The sequence below is a fragment of the Ambystoma mexicanum genome, chromosome 12 (genome assembly GCF_040938575.1).
Source record: "Ambystoma mexicanum isolate Mex_15411 chromosome 12, UKY_AmexF1_1, whole genome shotgun sequence".
NCBI classification, from domain to species: Eukaryota; Metazoa; Chordata; class Amphibia; order Caudata; family Ambystomatidae; genus Ambystoma; species Ambystoma mexicanum.
In genome coordinates this window covers 149,546,188-149,572,169 of record NC_090936.1, presented here as the reverse complement: position 1 = coordinate 149,572,169, position 25,982 = coordinate 149,546,188, and the positions used below count along the sequence as shown (strand labels likewise).

The 25,982-nt window shown below is 44.6% G+C and overlaps 1 protein-coding gene across 1 annotated transcript in view; it reads left to right on the top strand.

The window, feature by feature from the left end:
• FBLN1 (fibulin 1) overlaps positions 1-25,982 on the top strand; it is a 788,021-nt gene that overhangs the window by 541,693 nt on the left and 220,346 nt on the right. The window contains exon 16 of the mRNA XM_069628189.1: positions 20,636-20,770. Within this exon, the coding sequence (XP_069484290.1) occupies positions 20,636-20,770 (135 nt within the window). The remainder of the gene's footprint in view (positions 1-20,635; positions 20,771-25,982) is intronic.

Below are 25,982 nucleotides of genomic sequence, written 5' to 3'. Positions count from 1 at the left end.
GGCCCAATGTTCTTTGTTTTTCTTCAACATGATATTTGAAATTTGGTCTGGGCCCGCTGCTCTTGAGTTTTTTAGCTTCTGTATTGCTATTTCTATTTCATCGCTTTGTGGAATTATGTCCCATGGTAGTGCTGAGACACTTTCTTGAACTTGCATGTCTTCCGGGGGTTGTTTATACACTTTCTCAAAATGCTCAACCCATTTTGTGCCGTCAATTGGATTTGAGATTGTCGGTACAGCTTTTGTATTACCTTTATTTAGGATGGCCCAAATATCGCACGTGTTTTATGTAATCAGCAATTGAAGCATCAACTCAGCACTATTTTGTTCTATCAATGTTATAATACACATACATTTTGCTGTGAATGCTAATTATCTAACTAGTTGCAGTCTCAACAGTAAAACAAATGAATGTCAAATTACTATTTTTAGATAGAACATAAAGGTAAACTAAATAAGCACGATTTTGTTCTATCAATGTAATAATACACATACATTTTGCTGTGAATGCTAATTATCTAACTAGTTGCAGTCTCAACAGTAAAACAAATGAATGTCAAATTACTATTTTTAGATAGAACATAAAGGTAAACTAAATAAAGTGTATCATATTATTTTTTTATTTTAATAATAAAAACTGGAAGTACAAAAATATCAAAGATAGATAACAAATGTATCAAAGGGAAACAATCATCAATGATCAACAATAATTCTACAAATAAATACAAAAAAGGAAATAACTATATCTACACATCGGCAGTCCACTCGTTACATTTCAAAAACTGCATTAAAAAATCCCCTTAATTGAGGAAAATGCTTTGTATCAGAGGCGTTGCTAGGGGGTGGCTAAGGGGGCTATAGCCCCTTGTCTTTTTTTATTTGTAGCCCCGGATAGAATCTCGGGAGCTACAGCCAAAAGGCTAGCTAGCCCCCAGTCCCGACAGTTCGGACATCAGCATAGCCCCGGGTCTTTTCCAGACCTAGCAACTCCCATGCTTTGTATATTCACTTGAGGAAGCCTGTATTTGTGCAGCATGCACACCTAATGTCCGTTGGGAAGCCTGTATAATCTCGTCATCTACTATCGGAATCATTATTCGCTGGTGCCCCACGAGGCCCCACTAAAATGGCCACCGCTATATTTGGACACTGTCACCTAGCAACACTCTTCCATCTATACGTTGCTTCTGATTGGTCATTGCGAGCTTATTGCTCACCCCGGAAGAACCGGAAGACGAGAGCCGGCACGCCCACACATTAAGGCCTGGCTTGTAAGGCCCATTGACTGTCTGCGACTGTCCGCGGATGAAAGCGGTACTGTAAGTAGAACCTGTAAACCGTATAATACGAAAGTTATTGAACGTGTCAACTTACACTGTCCGCAGACCTCTGCCCACATAATCTACATAATTTACTGAAAGTAAAGATATGAACTAATACACTGCCTAACTGTGCCTGTATATTCGGAAACATCCTACTACTATTGTCTTTTGTTGCTTATCGATTCAGACTATTCATGTATTGAACTGCCTTAACTAGCCTTTTCCGCATTAGCGTTGTATTTTGGACTAGCCTACCGTGTTGCTATGCACTGATCTGCCTCAACTAGCCTTTTCCTCATAAGTGTGGTACTCTGGACTAGCTTAGCGTGTTGCTATGTCTTGATCTGCCCCAAATAGCCTCTTTCCTCATCAGCTGTACCTACTGCCTAATGTGTCTACGCTCACGTAAGTCTTCAGTTAACTCATTGGACCCATTTGCATTGTCTAACTATGCGCCTCATTGTATTCCTCTTTCACACACGTCCAATCGATGCTCTAGAGTTATGTGCGCTTAGTTATACTCTAACTTAGCACCAAGACTAAGCACCTGTATGCAATAGCAGAGCATAGCCATTACAGACGTATTGAGTAATTAACCTTACGACTATTTGCCAACTTAATTGTAATATTAGGCTAATCTACACACCTTGCTAGTAGACATGATGACCTTACAATACTTGCTACTCCTAGGCCACCTTAGTATCGTCAATTACTTGACCTCACTTAATCTAACTTCTGGAATAACTATTCTCCACCTGAACAACATGGAAACCTATCCACGCCATAACTTACCTACCACAAACCTTGTGATGACAACTAACTTGCCATCCTCGAACGACATCCAGCCATCAAATTTCCTAAAACCTTGCATTAACGGGGTCTTATTTGCTCCACCAAGGCTCCCTCCACTACTCCCTAACCAGAATCACCTAGCCTTACATGCCAAAATTGGGCCTCAGACTACAAAGTCCGAACTACGCTCCACACCAGACCTCTCCACTACTCGGCACCTAGTACCCAGTTGTACTCCTACAAATATCCCCACAGTACCGTGCCCTATACTATGAAAAAAATTGAGACTTGGCTCCAGATCTTCATGCCCTCAGAAACTAAAAGCTTACACCAACAATTCAACCAATACTATAAATAAACTTACCACTGTAAAACTTATGAAAACTGTCAACAATTGCCAAACACAATCTCCCTCACCTAGTAAAGCCACTAATAATATTAAAGTAGGGCTCATCAATGCTAGGTCCATTCAAGCACATGCCCTGGTCATACTGGACATCTTGACACTCCATGACCATGATATCATCGCCATCACGGAAACATGGCTGAATCTCACCTCCGGTCCTTCACTAGCATTAGTATTACCAGACAATTATTCCATCCTACATTCAGAAAGAGAATCCAACTCAGTTAAACGGGGTGGTATAGCGTTCATCTATAAAACTGTGTTATGCTAAGAATGATCAACAAACACCAGCTACCATCTGCTGAACTACTCTGTCAAACTATTTACATCTGCCACAGCTACCATCAATATGCACCTGATTTACCGACCTCCCGGTAATACTACTACATTCGAAGATGACATCTCTCATCTGTTGTCCAACAATATGAAATGTAACTCACAAGTTATAATCCTAGGAGATTTTTACTTAGGTCTTGATGACCCGAAAGATTCTAAAGTGGCCGCCCTTAAGGATACCATTTCTGAGCTTGGATTTACACATCGCATAACCAGCCTGACGCATAATAAAGGTTGCACGCTTGACTGGCTAGTGGACCTGAACTGCAGTATTAAGGTATTGGCTAACACACCATGTGCATGGACTGACCACCATCTAATCACATTCACCATTGACAAGGCAGGACCTCTCACCATCCCCACCAAAGCCCCTGCCTTAATGACAAGAAGTAAATGAAACCTCACCTTAGAAAACTTGCTACCACTACGCCCTATAACGCATCCTACTACCACCTACTCGGATCCATCTGATCTAGTGAATCTATACAATGATACTATCCGCAAAGCTATCAATACGATAGCCCCTCTCAAACTACAGAAATCCAAACCTCGCGCCCAGATTAACAAATGGTACACACCACGCCTAAAAACTCTTAGGAAAGAGAAACGTACAGCAGAGACTAACTGGAAAAACTCACCATCAGTACTAAATAAAGATATCTTTAATGCGGCCTCACTTAACTATAAAATAGCCATTGTTCAGGCAAAAAAATATAACTTTAATGACTGCATAGCCAAAGCTAACTCCAGCACTAAGGAATTGTTCGATATTCTAAAAGAACTTGCATCTCCTGCCCCTATACCTGACTCTTGTACCAAGGACACCTTATGGTGCACCAATATACAAAACGCTCTACAAGACAAAATTATCTTGCTACTTATTAAAATAAACATAAAAACAAAATCTCATCAACAATGCTACACCACAGGACCTGCCATCTACCCCTATTCATAATATGCCACAATTCAATGTTAAACCAATATCAACTAAAGAAGTAGAGTTGATCATACTTAAACTCAAACCGTCCAACTGTAAGGGCGATGTCTGCCCGGCTACGTTCATTAAGGAAGCTGCAACTGCACTCGCTCCCTTCATCACTATTTTCATGAATGCATCATTTGACACTAGTATTTTACCTGCCAACTTGAAAGATGCATGGGTACTCCCATTACTAAAAAAACCTACCTTGGACCCTAACAATCCCTTGAACTACAGACCTATCACTACCTTACCAATATTGGATTGTGCCGAATACCTCCAGATTCTGCAGTATTTGGAAACTAACAATCTGCTGGGTCTAAGACAGTCAGGCTTTAGACCAAGACATAGCACTGAAATGGCACTTATTGATCTAAAGACTCAGATTCAGACTCTAAAAGACAAAGGAAAATCTGCCCTTCTCTTACTACTTGACCTATCTGCAGCATTTGACTTGGTGAACCATGAAATTCTATGTAAACATTTGTCATCTGCCGCACACTTCTCCGACCAAGCTAACTCTTGGATTAAATCTTTCCTCAGTAATAGATCTATGTGGGTCTTTGCACCGTCAGCATCAGCCTTCCCTACGCCAGTTTCCTGTGGAGTCCCACAAGGCTCCTCCGTGTCCCCAACGCTCTACAAGGTTTTCACCAAGCCTTTATTTGCTATACTTGACTATCTGGGTGTCACGTATACGAATTATGCAGACGTCACCCAGATACTTATCCCTATCACTGGTGATTACGCTGCAGACAGCAAAACACTGAATGACATCTATGATATCATACAAACATGGATGGCCAAGCATGGTTTATGTCTAAACGACGACAAAACCAAACTACTCCTACTTGGCTCCCCAACTAAATTGGAGAAACTAGGAACATCTTTCAAAGCCTTCAATATTGACGGTAATATGATTAAAGTAGCTAACGATGTGAAAACATTAGATATCTAGATTGACTCTGGACTATCATTCACCAGACAAACTAATGCTCTAGCGTCAGCCACAGCATACAGGCTGCGCAGCTATGGAACTCCTTCACACATGACATCAGAGAACCTCAGCCCTTTGCCAATTTCAGACAGAACCTAACTAGATGGCTGAGAGCCAATGACATCTAACGACTCTAACCTGCATGACCCTTTTAATGCTCCTCCCTTGATTCCCACTCCCTGCTCCTGGAGCCTACTTACCATGCGATTGAAGCTCTGTGTGCAGCGCATCATTCTGACATTGGTGACCTGATATGTCACACTGTACATAACTGTATATCACTACCTTATGACTATGCAGAAAATATGTACCCTGTTACCCTTTGTTCCTTGACCCTGACCTTACCTTGTACTTACCTGCCTATATTGTAACATTGTTGATCTCTGTATTTTTTTTCCTACTTTTCATGTACTTGTAACTAAGTTGAGCATATCCTTGTCTGTTTGCGCCCTGATGCCCCAGGTTATGGCGCGCCATATAAATAATAAACTAAACTAAACTATACACATGTAAGCTTATCACAGCCTGCCGCCCATACCTAACCACAACTAATTGCATATCAGTAGTAGGAGCCTTAGTATTATCTAAGTTAGACTATTGCAATGCACTTTACTTAGGAACTTCCCAATACAATATCAACAAAATGCAAGTCATGCAAAACAATGCAGTCAGATCAGCATGCAACATCCCTAGGAAACACCACATTACTACAGCTAGACAGAATCTAAACTGGCTGAGCATCAAGCAAAGAATAGATCTTATGTCACTCTTACTAACACATAAATGCCTATATAACCAGGCACCTATATACCTCTGTGACACGTTTTCACGCCACACATCACTACGACCCAGAGGAACAGCACAAACACACTGTGTCGTCATACCTCGATTCAATCAACAACGGGCGGGTGGAGTTAGCTTCTCAGTCCTTGCCTCTAAAAAATTGAATGTGCTTCCCATCGCCTTAAGAGCAGAACCCTCTTTTGGGATCTTCCGCAACAAGGTGAAAGCTTGGCTCCTCGATCAGGACCATAACTTAACCAGTCCATAATAGATGTCGCCCTACAACTCTATTGCCACTATTGTATAAACGCCTTTGTAAACTATACATTCCATGCCATTTTATATATATTTGACAGATTAATATACTTCTTTTTGTGTATCATTATACCTACACTGTAATGTTCATTCATTTGTAGTGTTTTGACTTGTACATAATTGATTGCTAATTGTAAGACTGGATACTTTGTAAGCTAAGCGCTCAGTTGCCTCAGGGTTTTGGATGCGCTATACAAATAAATAAATACAAATACACTGACGTGCAATAAACAGTCTGGCAATAACCACGGCTTTCAAAATGCAGGTAGCAGACAAAGAATTTTTACAAGAGGAGACCCAGCACCCAACAATACATCATGAATATCATGATATCAGGAAGAGCCTCAGGTGAAGTCAGTGATGCAGTCCCACTGGCTGAACATTGCAGTTTTGAAGTTCAGATATATTGGAACCTCGCAAAAATCTAACTTCAAGGTTGGCACCTGCATTCTATATATTTGTAAGTGCTGCCCTTTTGAGGTTGACCTTCTGTGAAATATACAACTCTTGAAGTATGTGTTGCAATATTTATCTAGGGAAGGATTGTATTTGAGCAGCAGAAGTTCACCTACAGGAGATCTTTATATGTTTCTTTAATTAGTAATTTCCTTTGCATTTGGTGGGGACATGCAAATGGATCTAGGTCACATGGCATATGTTCCACCCACATTCTAAGCCCTGCCTCTTCATTTCTGCTCTTAAATCTTAGACCAAGGGGGTCTCTCGCCCGGGCGTCAGAAGTGAAGCGCAGACAAAGAAAAGAGAAATTCCTATTTGGTCCTGTTCAGGCTGGGAGGACTCAGGGCCCAAACCCCTGCACAGACAACTGGTAAGCGTGCACTGACATGTATTTTTTCCTCAGACCCCACAGGCCATGCCCACCAACACCAGGCAATGCCATCAGCCCTCCTCTAAGGCATGGACTCTGCAATGCAGCAACCTCACCCACATCAGCTTCAAGCCCATCAGCACCAGTTCACCATCCACAACATGGAAATTGATGATCGCCAACGTCTGCTTAGCTATCACGCATACAGCAGACCTTGCCAACCTTATCACTACACACAACCTTGATGCCATCTTCATTGCCAAGGCCTGGCTGACACTCACCTCCACCCACATCCTAGACGTCCTTGTCCCCAACAGCTACAGCATCCAACACAGAGACCGGCCGAACTAGACTGGCAAAGGCCTTGCAGTCATCCACAAGACCTTGTGGCCCTGCACCAGACTTGACGTCGACAACATTTGCTCCTTCGAGGTTCTCCCCTGCCACTTTGCGCTATCTCTGACAGACACAGTCACCTCCCATCTCATCTACAGACCAACCAAATCCAACATAGCCTTCATCAGAGACTTCACCGACCTATCCACCACAATGTCCCTCAGGCATGCCAACATCATCTTCTTAGATGACTTCAAGTTACCGAGCAACAAGGCCACAAAACCAATGAAGGAAGCTCCCCTCAGCCTTTTCAATGCTCTCAGTCTCACACAGGACAGGAAAGACCCAACGCACAAGAAAGGTAACATCCTTAACCTAATCATCACTGCACTGCCTTCCCTCCACTACAGCTCTCCTCTCCCCCTTGACTGGTCTGACCACCTGGCTGTGCCTTTCAACATCCTGCACACCACCCCAGTCAAACAATCCTAGCAGAAACCCATCAGACAAACCTTCAAGAACTTGCCAGTGGAAGCCCTCACAGTAGACCTTGCCAACGTCCACCTCACATGGACCGAACACCCCCAACCGAACTGTGACTCTCTACTGGAAGCACTCAATGCCACCCTTTCAGTCTCCATCGACCAACACGCACCCCTGAAACAATACACTTGCAAAGCAAAACCATCAGAACCTTGGTACACGCAAGAACTCAACCTCAGCAAAATAGTAATTAGGAAAAACAAGAGAAAACCTTGCGCTGCTCCAGGAGCACATCTGACCTGGCGCTTCTCAAGAAACTTCGAGCAACCTGCCGACAACTAATCAACACAGCTAAGGCCTGCTATTATCAGAACACTATACCAGAAGCTGACCACCGTCCGTACAGCTTTAGATCCACTGTTGAAGCACTGGTAATATCCCATCTGGATGGGGGGCAGTACCCTCCTCGAAGGCTTCCTGTCGTCCTGCTATGAGCCCCTGAGAAGTGTCATACATGCGGCCGCATGCCTCATCAAGGGTCTATGCAGATACAACCACATCACCTTCATCGACATTCACTGGCTCCCACTGCATGCACGAATCACCTTTAATTCTTGCTGCATCATCTATAAAGCAGTCGCCCAGCTACCTCACAGAGAAACTCGGCATCCCCGTGGACAGCGCACCACCAGAAGCCAGGACATGTGAAGACTTGAAATATGCTGCTGTAAAAAGGAAAGGACCAGAAAGCAAGCCTTCTCTGCCTATGCCCCAAGACTATGGTACCTCCTCCCCATCGACCTCAGACTCGCCCCAGCACTCCTACAATGACACAAGAGAACTCCATACCCACCTGTTCAAGGAGTCTCTCCTCCTCAAATCCTAGGCTATCACATTGCCCCCCGCGCCACCAGACTCGCTATATACTGTCTGCCCCTCTCCTCCCTGCCACCCTGTGCAGCTGTACCCTTCCTCTATGTGGGCCTGTGTATCCTACCCCCGCTGAATATCTGTTCTGTTGTTACCTCTAAAAAGCACTTAGTTATGCATCTGTACTGTTGTATACCTCTGCAAAGCGCTCCGTTGCTTCTCGGACCAAGGTCCATGCTCAATAAATACCATAAGTATAATAATGAATATCTAATAACACTGTTTGACCTAAAATATTTTTCATTTTCTCTATAAGAATACCAAAATATTTTCACTGATGAGCAAGAAAAAATATATGACTAAGATCTGTAGACAACAGTCAACACTGTGGCCATTTGTGCAACTTTCCTAGATACCAGCAACTTAATTTCTTTGGTGTAAAGTATTGTAAAAATACCAATGTATGATGGTTCAACACATGTTTAGTAGTTACCATTGCAGCCCTACATATACTAGGATGCTTCATCAGTTGCACCTCCATATCAAGCCCAGAGAGGGTGTGTCCCCATTTAATATGGGCAGGATCAGTTTTCGCCATGGCCCCTCATTGAACTTCCAATAATAACAGGACAATTAATCTTGCTCATTCACCTTTTGGCCATATGTCACATAGACTATATCAAAACATTCTCCCTCAGTAAACGGGTAAGGAGATGGTCTTGCACCTGCCGGTATTTCAAAAACGTGGTGTTAGGAAGTACATACTTGGCTATTAACTGCTCAAAAGACCATGAAATGAGGCCACAGGGGCAACCAAGCCATCCAGATGCACCCTATGTACACAGGAAGAGTACAAAAGGGGGCCACACCTACCCCAAAACACTTCGCAACACAACCATGATGCCACTCATTACTGCAAACATGGAGCTGGAGGTATTACATGCCAATCAACAGCTTCAGTGGCTGAAGGACCAGGAGAGGCAACAGGAGGCCAAGGAAAGAAGGCAAAGGAGGAGGGGGAGGATGCAGGTGATGGGGATGCAGGTGGAGAGGTAGAGGCATGCAGTGATCCCTCGCACAAGAGCCACACCGGGACCCTCGCCGAAGGCCGATACTAACCCTGTACCGCCTAAACAGGGAGACCATACTTGACCTCCTGACCCACATCCAGGAGGGCATTGAGAGCAGGATCAGCATTAGGTCAGCCATACCACTTCTGCTAACGCCGGTGTCGGTCCTGCACTTCATGGCCAGTGGCATGTTTCAGCACTCTGAGCCAGCTACACAGCATTTCACAGCCTGCCTTCTCCAGAGTGCTGGTGCAGATGCTTGAGGCCCTCCTGCACCATATGGGCCAGCACATCACCCTCCCCACCACCCAGGCACAGTTCAACACCACCAAGGCCTGCTTCTATGCAGGTATACCCAATGTTGTAGCAGCATTGGACTGTATGCATGTTAAGCTGGTGGCCCCCATGCCTCTGAGGAGGTCTACAGGAACCAGAAGCAGCTGCATCCCCTGAATGTCCAGGTCACCTGTGATGCCGACCATACCGTCACGCACTGGTGTGCCTGATTCCCAGGATCAACCAACGATGCAATGGTCCTTCGGAACAGCACACTGCCAGCCTACGTGGAGTGTCACAGAGGATAAAGGACCTTGGTTTTGGGTGAGTACATGAACAATACCATCTACCTAGCAGCATGCGTGGCAGGCAAATGGGTGGGTGCGTGACAAATACATGTCTGGAGAGCCCCCTGCACATGCATGACCCACCAGTGCAACCCTCAATTCACAGGCCACAACACACAGGAGTATCACATGACTGGAGATGTAGCAGTCACTGACCAGGCCATTTCAAACCCAACAGGAGATTGACACGCTATGCATTACAGGTACCAGAATGTGACACCCCCTGAGTAGTGCAACACACCTGCAAGGACTGTAACGTGAAACAGTGTGGCACAATGAGACATGAGACATGCATGAACAGGCTGACCATTGAGGTTCTGCTGTCACAGGCAACCACTGCCGAGCATCATTACTCACACCTGTGTCCTTACCCCTTTGTTGGTGACTCCAGATACCCGCTGCTTCCATGGTTGGCGACTGCTCTGAGGAATCCCCAGATGCTGCAAGAAGTGGCCTACAACAGGGCCTATGAAAGGACCAGAGTGACCATCGAGAAGGCCTTTGGGCTATGGAAGGCATGCTTCAGATGCTTACCCCCGCCTGGGGGTGTGCTCAGGTACAGGCCAAAGAAGGTGGGGCAGATAGTCCTGGCCAGTGGAGTGTTGCACAACATCTGCATCAGGCGCAATATACCCCTGCCCTTCACCAGAGGGGATGAAGATGCAGCGCCAGCAAGGCCCATGCACATGCGCATAGAGGCCAGGGATGGGTGCATGACCTGCAAAGAACTGATAGAGAATTTCTTTTGTGTTTCCCCTCCACTCTGTACACCCCTTGCACGTTTGTAGTCATCATGCACCTTCGCAGTAAACACTTGTTTTGAAAATATGAATGTCCAGTCATTGATGCAGGTATCAACTATGTATTAACTAACAAACAACATAAATGCACACAATCCCAACACCCCCTCACCCAAACAACCCCTCCCCAAAACCCCTTCCTCAAACACCCCCTCCCCCAGCCCAATCGCTACCTCCCCCTCCCTAAACATCCAAAACACCCCCACCCCAAACACACCCAGGGAAGCACCCAGTAATAGTACAATCACTCCCGGCCCCTCTTTGCCATGGTGCCCTTTACAGACTGCAGTGGGGCCTGGAGTTGATGTGAGCGGTGCCATGGGCTGCCATGCAGGGAGCTCTCTGTTGTTCCGTTCGATGGCGATGTGTCAGACCCCTGTCCCGCATGTGCTCCAGGGTTAACACTGTCGTTCACCCAGGAGGGTTGCTGGCGTCCTTGAAACACAAAGCAGCCTTCTTGTCTGGGGTTTGGCCTTCTTCCGGTGTCTTTCACTGCCTTTTGGAGGCAATGACCTTTGCTCTCGTCCGTCTGTCCGTTGCTCTGCTCCAGCAGGTATGTCTTCGGCCCAGAAGTTCTGCTCTGTCTCGTGTTCCGCTTGCTCAGAGTGTGTCTCTGTTCCGCCTGTTTTCCGTGTGGGGAGAGCTAACTGGTATTAGATGTATGTACTTAAATTGAAGTGCCGAACTTTGCCTGACCCGATTAGTGGAACATGGCCAATGAGATATGGAAGGGTTAGCCTGTTTACTCTGTCGCCCTTTTCCTTCGCCCCAGTGGTTGTGTAGAAGGGGGGGGGGGAGTTGTGACATTGCAGGATCCTATAAAATAGGATGGGTCATGGGAAAGGGGAACGGGTGAATACCGCGTCTCACTATCGGCTGCCTCACCCCCACTCCCTCAAGACCCCTCACCCAGGTGATCCTCCCGCACTGGTCCACCCCCAAGAACTGGATCCAAATGCGATGACCGTGTCCTAACCACCTGGATGACAAGTCCCCGAGGACTAGCAGGTGAGACACCCTTTGGTTTCTCACAGGCTGTACATTTTGGCAACAGTGCTTGTGCATGGCTACATCTGGCCACATCCCCTGGCATGTGTGTGTGATCGGGCCATTCGCTGTGGCTGTCAAGTGTTGGACCTGATCCCTTGCCCATTTGGTGTTTCTCTGCCTGGGGATGCATTTATTTAGACTCAACATTTGTATTTACATGTGGTTTGTTGTACTTACCACCATCCCCTTGGGTCCCAACTCCTGCCTCTGCAGTCCCGGCCCCCTCTATGCCCTCCATGTGCATGATGGAGCTGCACGTCTCCTCCCAATGCATGAGGTTCAGGGGTGCCACCGTCCCTCCTCCTGTGGCAGCAGATTCCCTCCTGTGTGTGGCCAGTGGGTTGCAGACCCTCAGGAGCAAGTCCCCACGGCCATGACCCTGTCTGCCACCTCCTGCCAGATTGCCGCCTTTCTACTCTGGCTGGTCCTCATGTGGCCAGCCCCAAAGAGGGCCTCTGCATGCTGCACTGTTGTGTCTGCAAGTGCAGCCAGCGCTGCCTTCGCAAACGTTGGCTTCCTTCTGGGTTTCTTACTTCTAGACATGATTGCATTTCCATTTCTGGTGTATGGCAGTTGAAAGTGGGGGATTCAAAGTGGATTGAGTTTTCCAAATGGCCGCCGGCAAGCTTCCTATTACGGCGGCAGTAATTCTGGCAGTTTTGGTGCTGGTATCGCTACTACTCGCTACTACCAGTACATTTCTGCTGGTAATACTGGCGCACTGCTTACGATGCTGGTAATTACAGCATGCCAGTATTACAGTTTTTGTCCGGGGGGTGTGCACGCCTGATAACCTGTAAAGCGCCGGTAATTCCAGCGATGGGCCTGCCGAAAACACTAATGGCGGTATGCCGGAATAACTGCCATTTTTGCAGCAAAGTTTGTTTCCAGCAACCTGCAAAAGAAATTAAATGCAAAAAATACAAGTACCAGAATCCTTAGACACACTAAAGTCAATTAACTTGCTAGACCTGAAAAGGAAATGAAGACATGCCTGAAAAGGAAAAGAAACACAGCCTCCCTGAAGATTGATGGAGTCATGAAAACGTGCGTTTGGAAGAGAAATCAAGGCAGGAAAACTGGACTGGCAACAGAGTGCGTGGCCTGTCACTATTTCTTAACAATTTCTGCTGGTAATACTGGCGCATTGCTGACGATGCTGGTAATTCCAGCATGCCAGTATTACAGTTTTTGTCAGGGGGTTGTGCACGCCTGATAACCTGTAATGCGCCGGTAATTCCAGCGATAGGCCTGCCAGAAACAGTAATGGCGGTATGCCAGAATTACTGCCATTTTTGCAGCAAAGTTTGCTGGGACTAGGAGCCAGAACTTCTGAAGCAATCTGGGAAAGTATTGGGAATGAGTTTGTTGCCTTAATGTTAGCCTTCACATTCCCCCGAGCTGGAAGAAATACGAGCCAAAGGGTAATCCGTCAAAGGCGGTGTGAAAAAAACAATAGGCGATATCCAAGCACATGCTTCAAGAAAAAAGAAAAGTGTTAATGATACTACAGTCACATAAAGAACATCATCAGACACAACCTGTGTTCAAATCCAAGAGATAAAAGGGTAAAGGAAGCCTACACTACATGTGGAGACCAAGGAAAGGACGATAACAGGAACAGAACAGCTAATAGCCATAGGGATCAGAAGCCAGGCAGAGTATCTCTATAGTAGAGAATTCCAAGTCAATCTGTTACAGGTCTAATAAGGAATCTGAGGAGAGCAAAAGACACAAGGTTCCAAGATGAGAGGACCTATGAGCGAAGGGCAGGTGGAGCAAGTGCTAGGTCCACTGCAGGAGTCAATGGTGAAGTAGTCCTCGGGAACCAGAGTGTGTGATGAATCAGGAAGCTGGTCTCAGTAACCTGGGCATAAGGATGAAGAATTAGGGGTGGAAGACACTAGATTCCAAGATGAGAGGAGCTATGAGTAAAGGGCAGGTGGAGCCAGTGCTAGGTCCACTGCAGGAGTCAATGGTGAAGTAGTACTCGGGAACCAGAGTGTGTGATGAATCAGGTAGTTGGTCTCAGTAACCTGGGCATAAGGATGAAACAGAAGGGGTGGAAGACACTAGATTCCAAGATGAGAGGAGCTATGAGTAAAGAGCAGGTGGAGCCAATGCTAGGTCCACTGCAGGAGTCAATGGTGAAGTAGTACTCGGGAACCAGAGTGTGTGATGAATCAGGTAGTTGGTCTCAGTAACCTGGGCATACGGATGAAACAGAAGGGGTGGAAGACACTAGATTCCAAGATGAGAGGAGCTATGAGTAAAGAGCAGGTGGAGCCAGTGCTAGGTCCACTGCAGGAGTCAATGGTGAAGTAGTACTCGGGAACCAGAGTGTGTGATGAATCAGGAAGATGGTCTCAGTAATCTCGGCGTAAGGATGAAACGAAAGGGGCGGAAGACACTAGATTCCAAGATGAAAGGAGGTAGGCGTGGAGCGCAGGTGGAGCCAGTGTTGGGTCCACTGCAGGGGACATTGGTAGGAGGCGGACATGGGAATCAGCGAGAGAGAGCGATGATCCAGAAAGGTGGTCTCTTGGGCATAAGGATAAAACATAAGACACAGATAGGCAGGAAGAAGGTGGCAGAATGCAAAAAGCAGGAATGGTGGCTACAGCCAGACACAACAAGGTTGACAATGTCCTGGCAAAACCAGGGACAGTGGTGCAAGCATGCACAGTCTGGTATTAGTCAAGGTTGACAATGTGTAGGCAGAACCAGACACAATGTGGCTTGCAAGTGTAGTTGAACATGGAGACAAGGTTGGCAAAGTGCAGGCAATCGGAGTGCAGACCATACTCAAATACCAAGCAATTATTCCAAATCGGATTCAGTGCAGTCCAGACAGGCAGGATTTGAATTCAGCAGGCACGAGGAACACTAAAACTCAAGACGGCGTAGAGGAACCCCCTTTGGCACCATGCAGAGGTTGAGGAGTGTTTGTGCGTTCATCGTGCCATGCTTTGCCTCATGGGGATTGTACCCTCAAAGGCATTTAGGTACCACCCTGATTTCTGTGGCGAATGATATAGCCACCTTTTATGTCCGCCATAGAAAGTAAATGGTCATTTGGGGTGCATAGCAGTATCCAGACCTCACTTCCTGACAGCTGTGAAGATGAAAGAAAACATTGCTTTCTACAAACTGGGGTCGGAACTATACAAAATAATATCTTGACCACACAACTGTTAAAGACCAGGTGAAGTACAGTGTTAGGGAGAATTTTCAAAATGTGCTAATTTCCCTTATCTTTTGAGACCCCCAGCAACTTTGCTGGATTTCTAGTATTTGATTTATTTTTACCTGGGAAGAGTGTGAGCCTTTTTTCCCACTCTTCCATATATTTTGTGTGTGTTTTACTTTTGTGTTCTTTGGTTATGGAGTTTTAAAACAACTACAGTGGCATCATCTTTTTCTGTGTGTCACACAGCACCTTCAGTGCAGTGGCACAGTGGTGTCTTTCAGACTCCCCAAGGTGTAAATACCTTCTCTGGGACTGGCTACCGTCTCCCAGAGCATGTAAAGTTAAATTGGCTTTACTAGTCTTTTTAGATTTACTGACCCAGCACACAATATCTTCCAATGGAGTGTTGAAGGGGTTGCCTAGCTTCCCCTGAGTCAAACCATTCATGTAACAGTAAAATGTTACCTTTCCTACTTTAAATGGCTGGTGGCAGTGGTTTAGATCAACTATCGTGATTTTTCCCGACCGCTAACGACGGTAGCTAAAAATCGGGTCAGCCATGTTTTTCAATATGGCGCCCTAGACCTGTCTGTAAAAACAGACTCCCGTCATCTTTTTGCGCCATTTCTTTTAGCAAAAGTCCTTGTGTTTGTCTCTGCACGCCATAACAGGTTTGGTCCCTTTGTTTGTTGGCCTTTGGTGGGCTTCAGTGCTGAAGCCCTCCTCTGGCGCCTGAGTGTCTGGGGTGGACAGGATGTGAGGGAGGTGCTGAGACTCCCTGTGCTTAGTTTCCTAGGAGACCTGAATGCACTCTGGCATGATTGATCGGCTGGCTGTCCGGCACGGACAGCAACCCTGCTGTGTGAGTGACAGCCAGGCTGGAATGAATGGGGGAAATCTGTTTAAAAGCAGGTCTCTGGGACTTGGAAAGCAGAGACGACCACTGGAACGAAAGAACCGAAGACGAGCTGAAGGAAGAGGGCTGCTGCTACTCCTGGAAGACTGCTGCAGGTCCGAATTGCCCGAAACTCCAATCGACAGAGAATCCCTTCAAGGTTAACTTCTTCCCTTGAGTTTGGTGGGAACAACCAGCTTGTAAGCCACCTGGACACCATCCCCATCTGGTCGAATTTTCATCAGAGTGCTGTTGAAAACCGGATAGCCAGAGGGAAGGAAACCAGCTTGAGGACTTTAAAGCACTCGCACCTTAAACCAACATCTTGCTACAGCTTTTGGCCTCATCCCTGGACTTTGCTGGAACCTCCTGATGTCCTCCTTGTCCCCACGACTGAAGCTCAGGAACAGCGAGATCTGCTCGAACTGCTAGGAACAACTGCCTCAGCTACAGCTACCTTCATTAACAAGGTACTGTGCAAACACGGGCCGGAACTATTTTCGGCCATCGAGAAAGTGCGTGAAACTTTCCTCAACTTCGAAGGCTTGTGCTTCCCTAAACATTCGTCAAACTTTTTGCCTAGACAAATTCTTCTAAACTCTGTGGCAAAGCCTTAGCTGTTATCTACCGGAACTGTGCTATCCTATACAAAGACTCTGAACCATTGACTTTGGCCCAGGCCTATGAGAAGAATTGCTGGTTGTAGGTAACTGAAACCCTTTGCCCTGCCTATGAATGTATTTGGGCTGTCTATTCTTATAACCTTGTCTTTTTATCCCCTTAAGTATCTGAAGAGCCATTTTGCTCCCACTTCACAGGAGCTACACTTGTTCGTTTACTTACCGGTTGGATTTTTGTGGTGTATTAGTGTGTGATATTGAGCTGCTTATGCTAGTGTAATGTTTTCTAACTGACTGAATAAATAAATGTATATTCTTTTACCAAGAAACCTTGAGTAAGTGTTTGCTTGAATCACTGTATTAGTCCTTTGTTTAACTTGTTCTACTGCTCACTTAAACTCTTGAGATAAGTCTGGCTGCTCAGCCCTCGCTACCACTTTACTGTGTAGTACAGGCTTTTACCAAAGGTGAAATTGTGCTTACACTTGTAATCTTAATTGCCTGTAGTGTTCCCAAAGGGTACTGCAGGTGATTCTGCCTAACAAACAGCACTTGGGACACCTCGATCCTGAACACGCACATAATTACATAACTGACAAGTTCGAGTACCACTGATGGAAAAAATGATAAAATCTTTGATCTACTCTTTTTTTAGTCTGGGAGTGCTTATCCATCATTGATAACGACAGTCTTTTTTCGAAAGGAAATTCAAGAGACGAGCAAAAAGGCAAGAGTATGAAAGAGAGTATAGTGTCTTGAAATCTTAGGATACTAACAGACCTGAAGTAGAAACACAGAGCTCCCCCCAGCAGCAGCCAGATGTGTGGATACTGCTCTCCTCCATTTAACTGGGCGAGGTCTTGCAGCCTGCCAGTTCTTCAAAATACGGTCCAGTAACTCATTGAGATAGTTATGTACACCATTGAAATTAGGGCTCAATTTAGAACGCTAACAGAGAACCCAGAAACTGGACTGCAAGCTGCACTTACTCAGAAATTTCTCTGGCAAGAACCAATGCTCGCTTTCACAGTGTAGGAACATAAAACAGTCAATACAGTAATGCACAACATGAAGCAGCCACCTAAACAGCCAATCACACTCCTTCTCTGAAGCTCATAACTACCACCAAGACCTGTCACATCTGAGACTCCTAAAAATGGACCTGCCCAAAGATTGACCTGCAAAACATGTTTTCAGGTCCAAAAGCCAACAAAAAGGAATTGGTTAATTATTAGGACAAAGGAGCAAAAGCTATAGTGAGGATTTAATAAAGTTTAAAAACACTGTATAAGGAACGACATCCTTAATTTAAAAAAATGTACATAAAAAAACCATATTTAAAGGGGTCAACATTTGAAAGTCGAGTTTTGGAATGGTTTACTTTTGTCAATTTGCAAACATGTTGGTATCAGCCAGACAAACCATGTATGGTACTCCCTTGTTAACTGACGTACACGCTCTAAGGTTTTGCCCAGGTTTGCTTAGGTTAAAAAGGTGCAAGTGCTAAGGTCAGAGTATTGTATTCATCAGCAAATTAATTTAGAAATGGTCCACAAGGTCAACTGCAGCAAGGGAGTAGACTGTGTACAGGCATGCTGCTCCCATGAAATCAGACTTCTATCTATAGGATGTTTGTGCAGTTCGGGTGCTAGAAGAGCCAACAACAGGCGTTCTAGACAGCCCCCTTGCCAAAATAGGGCGTGGCCCATTTGCTGTGCTAAGACTTTGCATTTAATGTAATATGAAATATTGAAGGGTTAAGCAACCTATGGACAATTGTTACTTATGAGCATTTTGTTAATTTGGTGAAGACAGATTTGTTCCGGATTAGATGTGTTTATCACTAATTTTCATGTAAATTCCACTTGACAAAAGTAAACATTATTACAAAGGTACAAAATCAACAAGCTTTTTTGGATGCAGCCACATGCACCTCATGCTTGAGTGCTTTTTTAGACTAATAGGTGACATAATCATTTATTTATTTATTTATTTATTTGTATTTGTATAGCGCACAACAGCCCGCAGGCATCGTGGCGCTTGTTACAGAGAGTGAGCAGACTTAGTTACATGGAGATACATTTTTTTACATTTACAGTTTTTACATTTTTACATTACAGAGTACAATTTTCATAATGAGTGGCAGTAAGAGGAAGAGTGGAAGGGGTGAGAGTGGTGGGTGAGTGTTGTGGGTGAGTGTTAGTTGAAGAGAGAGGTTTTTCCGGAAGGCATGGAGGGTGGTTTCCGCCCTGCGGGTGGTAGGTAGCGAGTTCCAAAGTTTGGTTCCAAGGTTCTCGTTATGTTCATTGCGTCGAGATTCCTTTTTGATCAATAGGACATATGCCCTCCGTTTTTTTAGGCGTCCACAGCGTGATGTATTAGTGGTGCTTAAAATTAATTGGTTTAATCTTGCTTGACTGGAGGTATAGCAATAATCTAGATAATATTGCGGTAGCCAGTGATTTCATTGCTGAAATAAACATCGAGGGGCACTCGATATTTTTCTTTGAATCCACTGTCCAACACTTTCCTCAAATATTCTAGGACTGGAGTTTGTTTATATAATTGAACCAGTCCTAAATTATGTCGGGAAGGGTGTTTAGTGGGTTAAAAAAAATATCGAGTACCCCTCAATGTTTTGTTCAGCGATTAAATCATATATAACCAATATTGCAGCCGCGTATGTAGAGTTTGAAGATGGTTGTGAGAAAAGGTTCTTTTTGGTATGTTTTTTTTAATTTGAATTAATCCTTTAGTGTAGCCTAAAGTTAAAGCTTTTGGTGTCCTTCCGCAAACCACAGGCAGAGCTCAAGCTTTTCCCTGGTGTAGGAGGCTTTGGCGCAACTAAGATGTCCGCTCTGTGGCTGCACTTTGAATAAGATGGCAGCGCCTTACATACGATTGGAGTGGGCACGCGGCGGTTTATATAGTATACAGGAGGAGTACCTGGGCATTTGAGGCTATACTTGGGCAGCCCCAGGGTATAGGAAACTGTGTCAAGGTGGAGGGACTGCTGGTGAAGCTTCTGTCCCATATCAACTAATAGGAGATCCTATTATACGGACAAGGTGTATAGCGGGCCATACACCCGTCTACATATATAACAAGGAACTTGTCAGTAGGGTGCATACACAACAGAATATTTTCATCAAGAGATAAAAAAGCAAGCACATTATTTCTTTTGGAAGAATCAATATCTAATAATTTGACCTCTGGCCCAAACAATCAGATGGAAAATAGTGATGTAGTTGAGATTTTTTTAAATTGCAAAACGCACGTCATATCTACACAAAGAATAACAAATAGACAGCATAATGCAATCACATTAAGAATGTTCACAGTATGGCCATAATGTACAATCTTTGTACACAATACATTTTCAGAAAATTCCTAATGACCTAGCCCAACTCACCTCAATTACATCACTATTTTCTATCTGATTGATTGGTCCAGAGATATTGAGGAGCCATGGGGAAAACATTTTTTTTTTAAATTTGATATTGATTCAACCAAAAGAGAAAATGTGTTTGCCTTTCCTCTCTAATGATGAAAATCTTTTTTTCTGTATGCGCCCTACTGACCAAGTTCCCTGCGGTAACCCTCATCGGTAGGGACCGACCGGATGGGAACGTGGGTCGCTAGTTGTCTCACCCTGAGTTTGCCGCGTCTTCACTTACCTGTGTGTTGCAACGCAGTAAACACGTAACCAGTTCTGCGTTGCAGGCTCCAGCGTGGTTCTTGCTTGGACTCCATCAGCCAGAGGCTGCCTGTCTTATCACTTCTGCCAGTTTATTAATGATTCATTGAAATGCTATTGCTTATCCTGGTGACCGTATCTTTTGTTGTATCATAAAACAGAAAGTATATAAGATCGGCAACTGCTTTATCATGCTTCTGTTGTCGTCTTGTTAAACTCTTATATCTCCTATTTGTCCACAGAAATTATTTTTCTTCGGGCCATCACACCTGCATACCCATCCAACCATCATGCAGATATCATATTTGATATTACGGAGGGAAACCTGAGGGACTCTTTTGACATCATCAAGCGGTACATTGATGGCATGACAGTTGGTAAGTAGCGACTCGTTTCCATGGTGCTGAACTTCTAATTCGACTGAAGGCGTCCATTATCGTGTGGAGATTTACGCTGCTCCTCCTCCTCATCAGCTGCTCTAGTGAACTCTGGGAAATGGAACCGTAGTCCGCATGCGATTACAAGGCATGAAGACAATCTATGCATGCTCGTGCTCATCAGATTTAGTGCCGAGCCTTTCGTAAAAGGGTGCAGAAAGTAGGACTAAAAAAAAGGACATTGTAATCCTGTGCCAAATCGAAAGGAGGCCACATTTAAAATATTTTATTAGATTGTGCATTCCACACATGATTACAGGTTTCTTAATTCATTTGCATAAATTCACCTCACAATTGCAATTTCCTTTGGCATTTCCACAGTAACATGAATATGGCTTTCTGGTCCAATCTGGCCAAGATCTGTTAGAGGCGGGTTGAGGACCTTTCTGGAAGTTATTGGAGAAGGAAAGGTCGGGGCAATAGGAAGCTGGTACGACAGCTTCCGGGTTATATGGAGAACAGCTCACTAATCCGGAAGTAGAAACGCTGATGATTGACAGCAAGTTCCTTAAAGGACTGCCAGGCTAAATGTGTTGCTGTAGATTGTTGGGGGTGTTATCTCACAGAAAAGAATGTTGAATGTGATCCTTGAACGTACAGGGGGAGCCATTGGAGGTTTCTTAGAAGACGGTATGTTGATTACCTTTTTTTCTTTTAGGCTAACAATGAGGTTACAAAACATGTTGTAAACAGTTGGATGAGGTCGAGGCCTGAGTAGGGGGTGGCTAGTGTAGAGAGTGAGTTTAACAGTATGTGGGTGGAGCTTGGGATCAGACAGAAGGATGTGCATAGATTAATGGAGTAGGAAGAAGTCTTCTCAACTTAAGCATTACCGCTTAGCTAAAGATCACTCAGGATCTGCACATATATTGCATGGGTGATGGGCAGCTCATGAAAAGAATAACGTGAGGGGGTGATAGCTCAGCATTTACATGTGTTTGTCTTCAAGCGGTCAGCTTTCACTCCCTCTTGCCCAAATTAAAACTAAGCGCTTTCCACACTTCCCACTGTATAATATAGTCGTGAACATTCATCAAACGTAGGGACATCGTCCGCGGAAACTAATTTTCCCCCCAAAATAATTAACATAAAATAGCACCAACCTAGCCTTCAGAGAGGAGGCGCTTGGCATGAGCGGGCCAGAGGAGAAACCGTGCCATTGGTTCCGAGTGGTCTGTTTGATAGAGGTGGTGGCGCAGCATTTCATCAGATATGCTCCACAGCCTATTCCCTGTGGATGTATGCATGTCTCCTTGTCCAGATGCTGGTTAGATTTTACCTGGAGAAGAGCCAAACATTGTCTGCATTGTTTGAAGACACTGGGCCTCATTACGAGGTTGGAGGTAGCCTTGCTGTTTTTAACGGCATGGCTACCTCCAAACTTGCATCCGGGTACGACACCCGCGAATGGGCAATTACTGGGCTATTCTGGCCCAGCCGGACCCGGTAATTGCCCTTTCACGGGTGCCGGGCCCGATGCATCCCCATTCCCATTTGAGCCCCATAGGGCTCAATCGGAATGGGGAGGGTGGTACCATCATGTTCTGCTTGCGGGTTCCGGTACGCACCTGGTGGCTGCAAGGGCACCCGCAAGCAGAACTCCTAGTGTGGCGATACGGTAGCAACGGTGCCAGTAGCGATACCGGCGCCGTTGTTGCCTAACCGCCATACTTGTAATGAGGCCCACTTAGTACCATGCACAAAATACTTTCGACTACCTTACATCTAGAACTGTCACATATGCGTACTGGCTAATCTCCAGTTGTATTGCACATTTCGGACTATCACATTTGAAGAAGTTTTTTGGCAATTTGCTATTCTTTGATTTGTTAAAGTCTCATTGCTCCAAAAAGGAAAAAATACAAATCCTCAAGTGTCTTATTTTCTTTGGTTTGGTAGTCTGTGAACGGAAGTTGCGTTAGTGGAGGGGGCGTGGGCCTCAACTTAAAAAAAAAAAATAATGATTTGAAATGATTTTTGTCAAAGTAAATTATCACAGAGTAATTAGCTTCAATAAAACGACTTAAAACCTTTTTTGGGTTAATTTCGTTCCCATCCTGTGTCCCCAGTTGCGATAATTCACTAGCGTGCGATTTTTAACTGTCGACTTAGGTAGGCTAGGAAACAGTGTAATGTAATGCTGCCCCAAGCTATTGCCAATGATTGTGATTAATTCAAAGCTTTTCTATCCATTACTCTTCAGTTTTGTATTGCCATAGTATGTTGCCGTTATGCCCATACATGAGGTCTGAACTTTCTGTGCGTAGAGACCAGAGTTTCACCTCATCAATGGCACCCAATGCCTCGGGTTGCTTGTGCTCTTGTTCAAAACTACTGTGACATGGACTGGGCTGCGACCAGGCCTGATATGATCTGTATATGATTTCCTCTCCTTATCCAAAAGTAAGGCGGGCTTAAAATGATTGAATGTTTGGTTTCCTTGAGCAATTCCTAATGTTCATGATTAAGTCATAGCTTTTACACCTTTGGGGTTGAGAACCTGTCCGAAAATACAAAAGTGCTTTCCAGTCTGAGGAGCGTGTGCTTGGCACCTGCGTGCCCCCTCCTCTGTAGCTGAGAGGGTGATGAAACCAGAAGAGGCCATGGGTCATCATCAAGTGCTTTGTCTGTGTGCCTTGAATCCATGGGCCTAATAGTTTGAAGTGCTGACCAGCCATTTTGTTGTTTGGATAACTGCAGAGTTGGGAGTATGTTGTTCTGGGAGAACCTTTACTTTTAGTGGCTGGGCGAGTACTGATGCTCAGGCCCATCGTCTTGTACCCCAAGGTATTTAAAAGCAGTACTCTTGTCCTGATGCTTTGCTGGGCTTAACATCATGATATCCTTGAGAAACCCACAGTGCTGCCAGCTCTATATAAACTGTTGACCATGTGAAGTAGTTATGTGTGTACTTGTGTGAGCAAAGACTGTTGTTAATGACCCACGAGCTTCTGACCAAGTGGGCCTTGTGGGTCCCATCTGAGGAAGTTGCATCTGTGCTAGGAATCCTGCGAATAAGCGACTGCTCTGAAGACTCTGCAATCACGAAGGAGTACCTGCCGCAAGTATACCACAACCTCAAATCCTCCTTCTTCCACCATGCCCAACTGTTCCTACCTGAAGCATGTGAACCGTCTTCCAGCCCTTTGAGAGCACTCACCAGGTACATCTGATGACAAGAAGACTTTGCCAGCCTCTCCCTGTGGCCTATTACTGCCTGAAATGCCTTTAATATGTACCGAAGGTTTGTAAATTACAAAGACTTTGCCTCCTCTCTAAAAAGGGATGTTTTGCTCAGCTCTTCATTCCTAGACTAGGCACTTGATATAGAGCGAAATCCAAAACTTCTCAAAACCCAGTGTCAATTAGCTCTAAAGAATTAACAAAATATCTGCAGTACCCACTTGCCATTGGATGTTATTTTGATGGAGTGCATGATAAAATAACAATGGCAGTTTTCCCATTCTGGCATGACAAAATATAAATGCCACTTTTCCCATACATACTACAATTTCTAATGTCATTGGGCTACCACCTCGGCATACCATGACCATGGTAGTGGGCTCTCAATGTAAAAAAAATGCCAAATCTCTTGCTCGACACATTTCTACTTCTTGTTTCTAAGCTTTCAATGGTTTACCCCAAACTACCCAGCTGGATGCATCATCCTCTACTCTCCTAATTTGGCTATCAACTCTACTTCACTCAGCAACCTCTGTGCCATCTCCCACTTCTGCACCTGAACCTAGATGGAAGCACTTGAGTATTATAAGAACCTGATTAGTGTTCAATGTCTGCATTTGATAGCTATTTTCTTTGACTAAAATATTGCAAGGTGTAATGTAAAAAAAGAAATGAAACATCACTTAAAGTCACATGTCTTTCTGCCAGAATTGTGCTTCAGTCTGGATAACTCTATAGTATTTTACTTCAAATGAGACATGCCCAAACATATCTGGATGTAGCTTGTTGAACTGAACTTGTGAAAAATTCAGGAATTCACAGTCAAAACATGAGCCCACACAAGCTCTGATCTATCGTGCTGAAACTGGTTTACAAATTAACCTTGTGGAAACTGCAAGATGGCCAGCCTAATAGTACAGTTTCAAAGAGACATGTCGCATATATCAAACGGTAGACCCCTCATGAAATCCATTTGCTTAAGCCATACAATGCCTTATCTGATTGTGACTACGCAAATTAAACCTTGTACAGCCATGTATTCATATCAGGAAGGAGAGTATATGCAGGGGACATACCAACAGTGATCTCTGTGGGCCTAAATCACAATTTCTTTAGTTGCAAACTGAATAGAAAGCTAATGAATGGCATTTTAAATAAAACATGCAATTATTTAAAAAATCATCCCTGTGAGGGAAGCTTTTATAAACATGAGGCTAATAGCAAATCATGGCTAAAAATGATATCCCTCCAACCTATATACATTTTGCATGGGGCATAATGGAGATAATTGTGAACATTATCTCTGTAAATAGTTAATGCCCAGCGACGTTCCATGTCTTCAATTGTGCATTCTGATCTACAGATTATAGTGAGATAATTTCAATAAACTTGCACGTTCACATCCATAGTTATTTGACATAAATTAATGCTTCTCCATAACATGAAGAGTGAAAATGCCCTCCCACCTTTGCTGTCGTGGGACTGGTGAAAACCACACCTCCGTCACAAGCACAGGGTAGCAGTCAGATATAAAATAACATGCTTACAGAATTGAGTAATTAATATTGAATTCTTGGGACTGGAGATGGCTGGGGGAGCTGAACTAAAACCAATTGGATGACCATCCGGGGCACTCTGGAGTCCGAAGCCCTTCCAGAGGGAGAATGATTGTCAGACAGACAGCTGAAACAACCTTGCTGATGGCGCAGCTCTAGATTTAGGGTCCACCCTTGTCCCCAAAATGAGAAGCCACATTTCAAATGGAAGTGGAACCCTGAGATAACTCCACAATTGTTCCACTAGTATCCATGGTAAACTCCCAGGAATCAAAGGGGCTGGGAATCAAGGGGAATGTTAATCTGACAAATACCCAGGTCTAGTGTTAGATAAAATACCCTGTTCCTCATATTTGCATTGTCACACCAAGTGAGATATAATTTCCTTAAAATCCAATGACATTTTTATATTG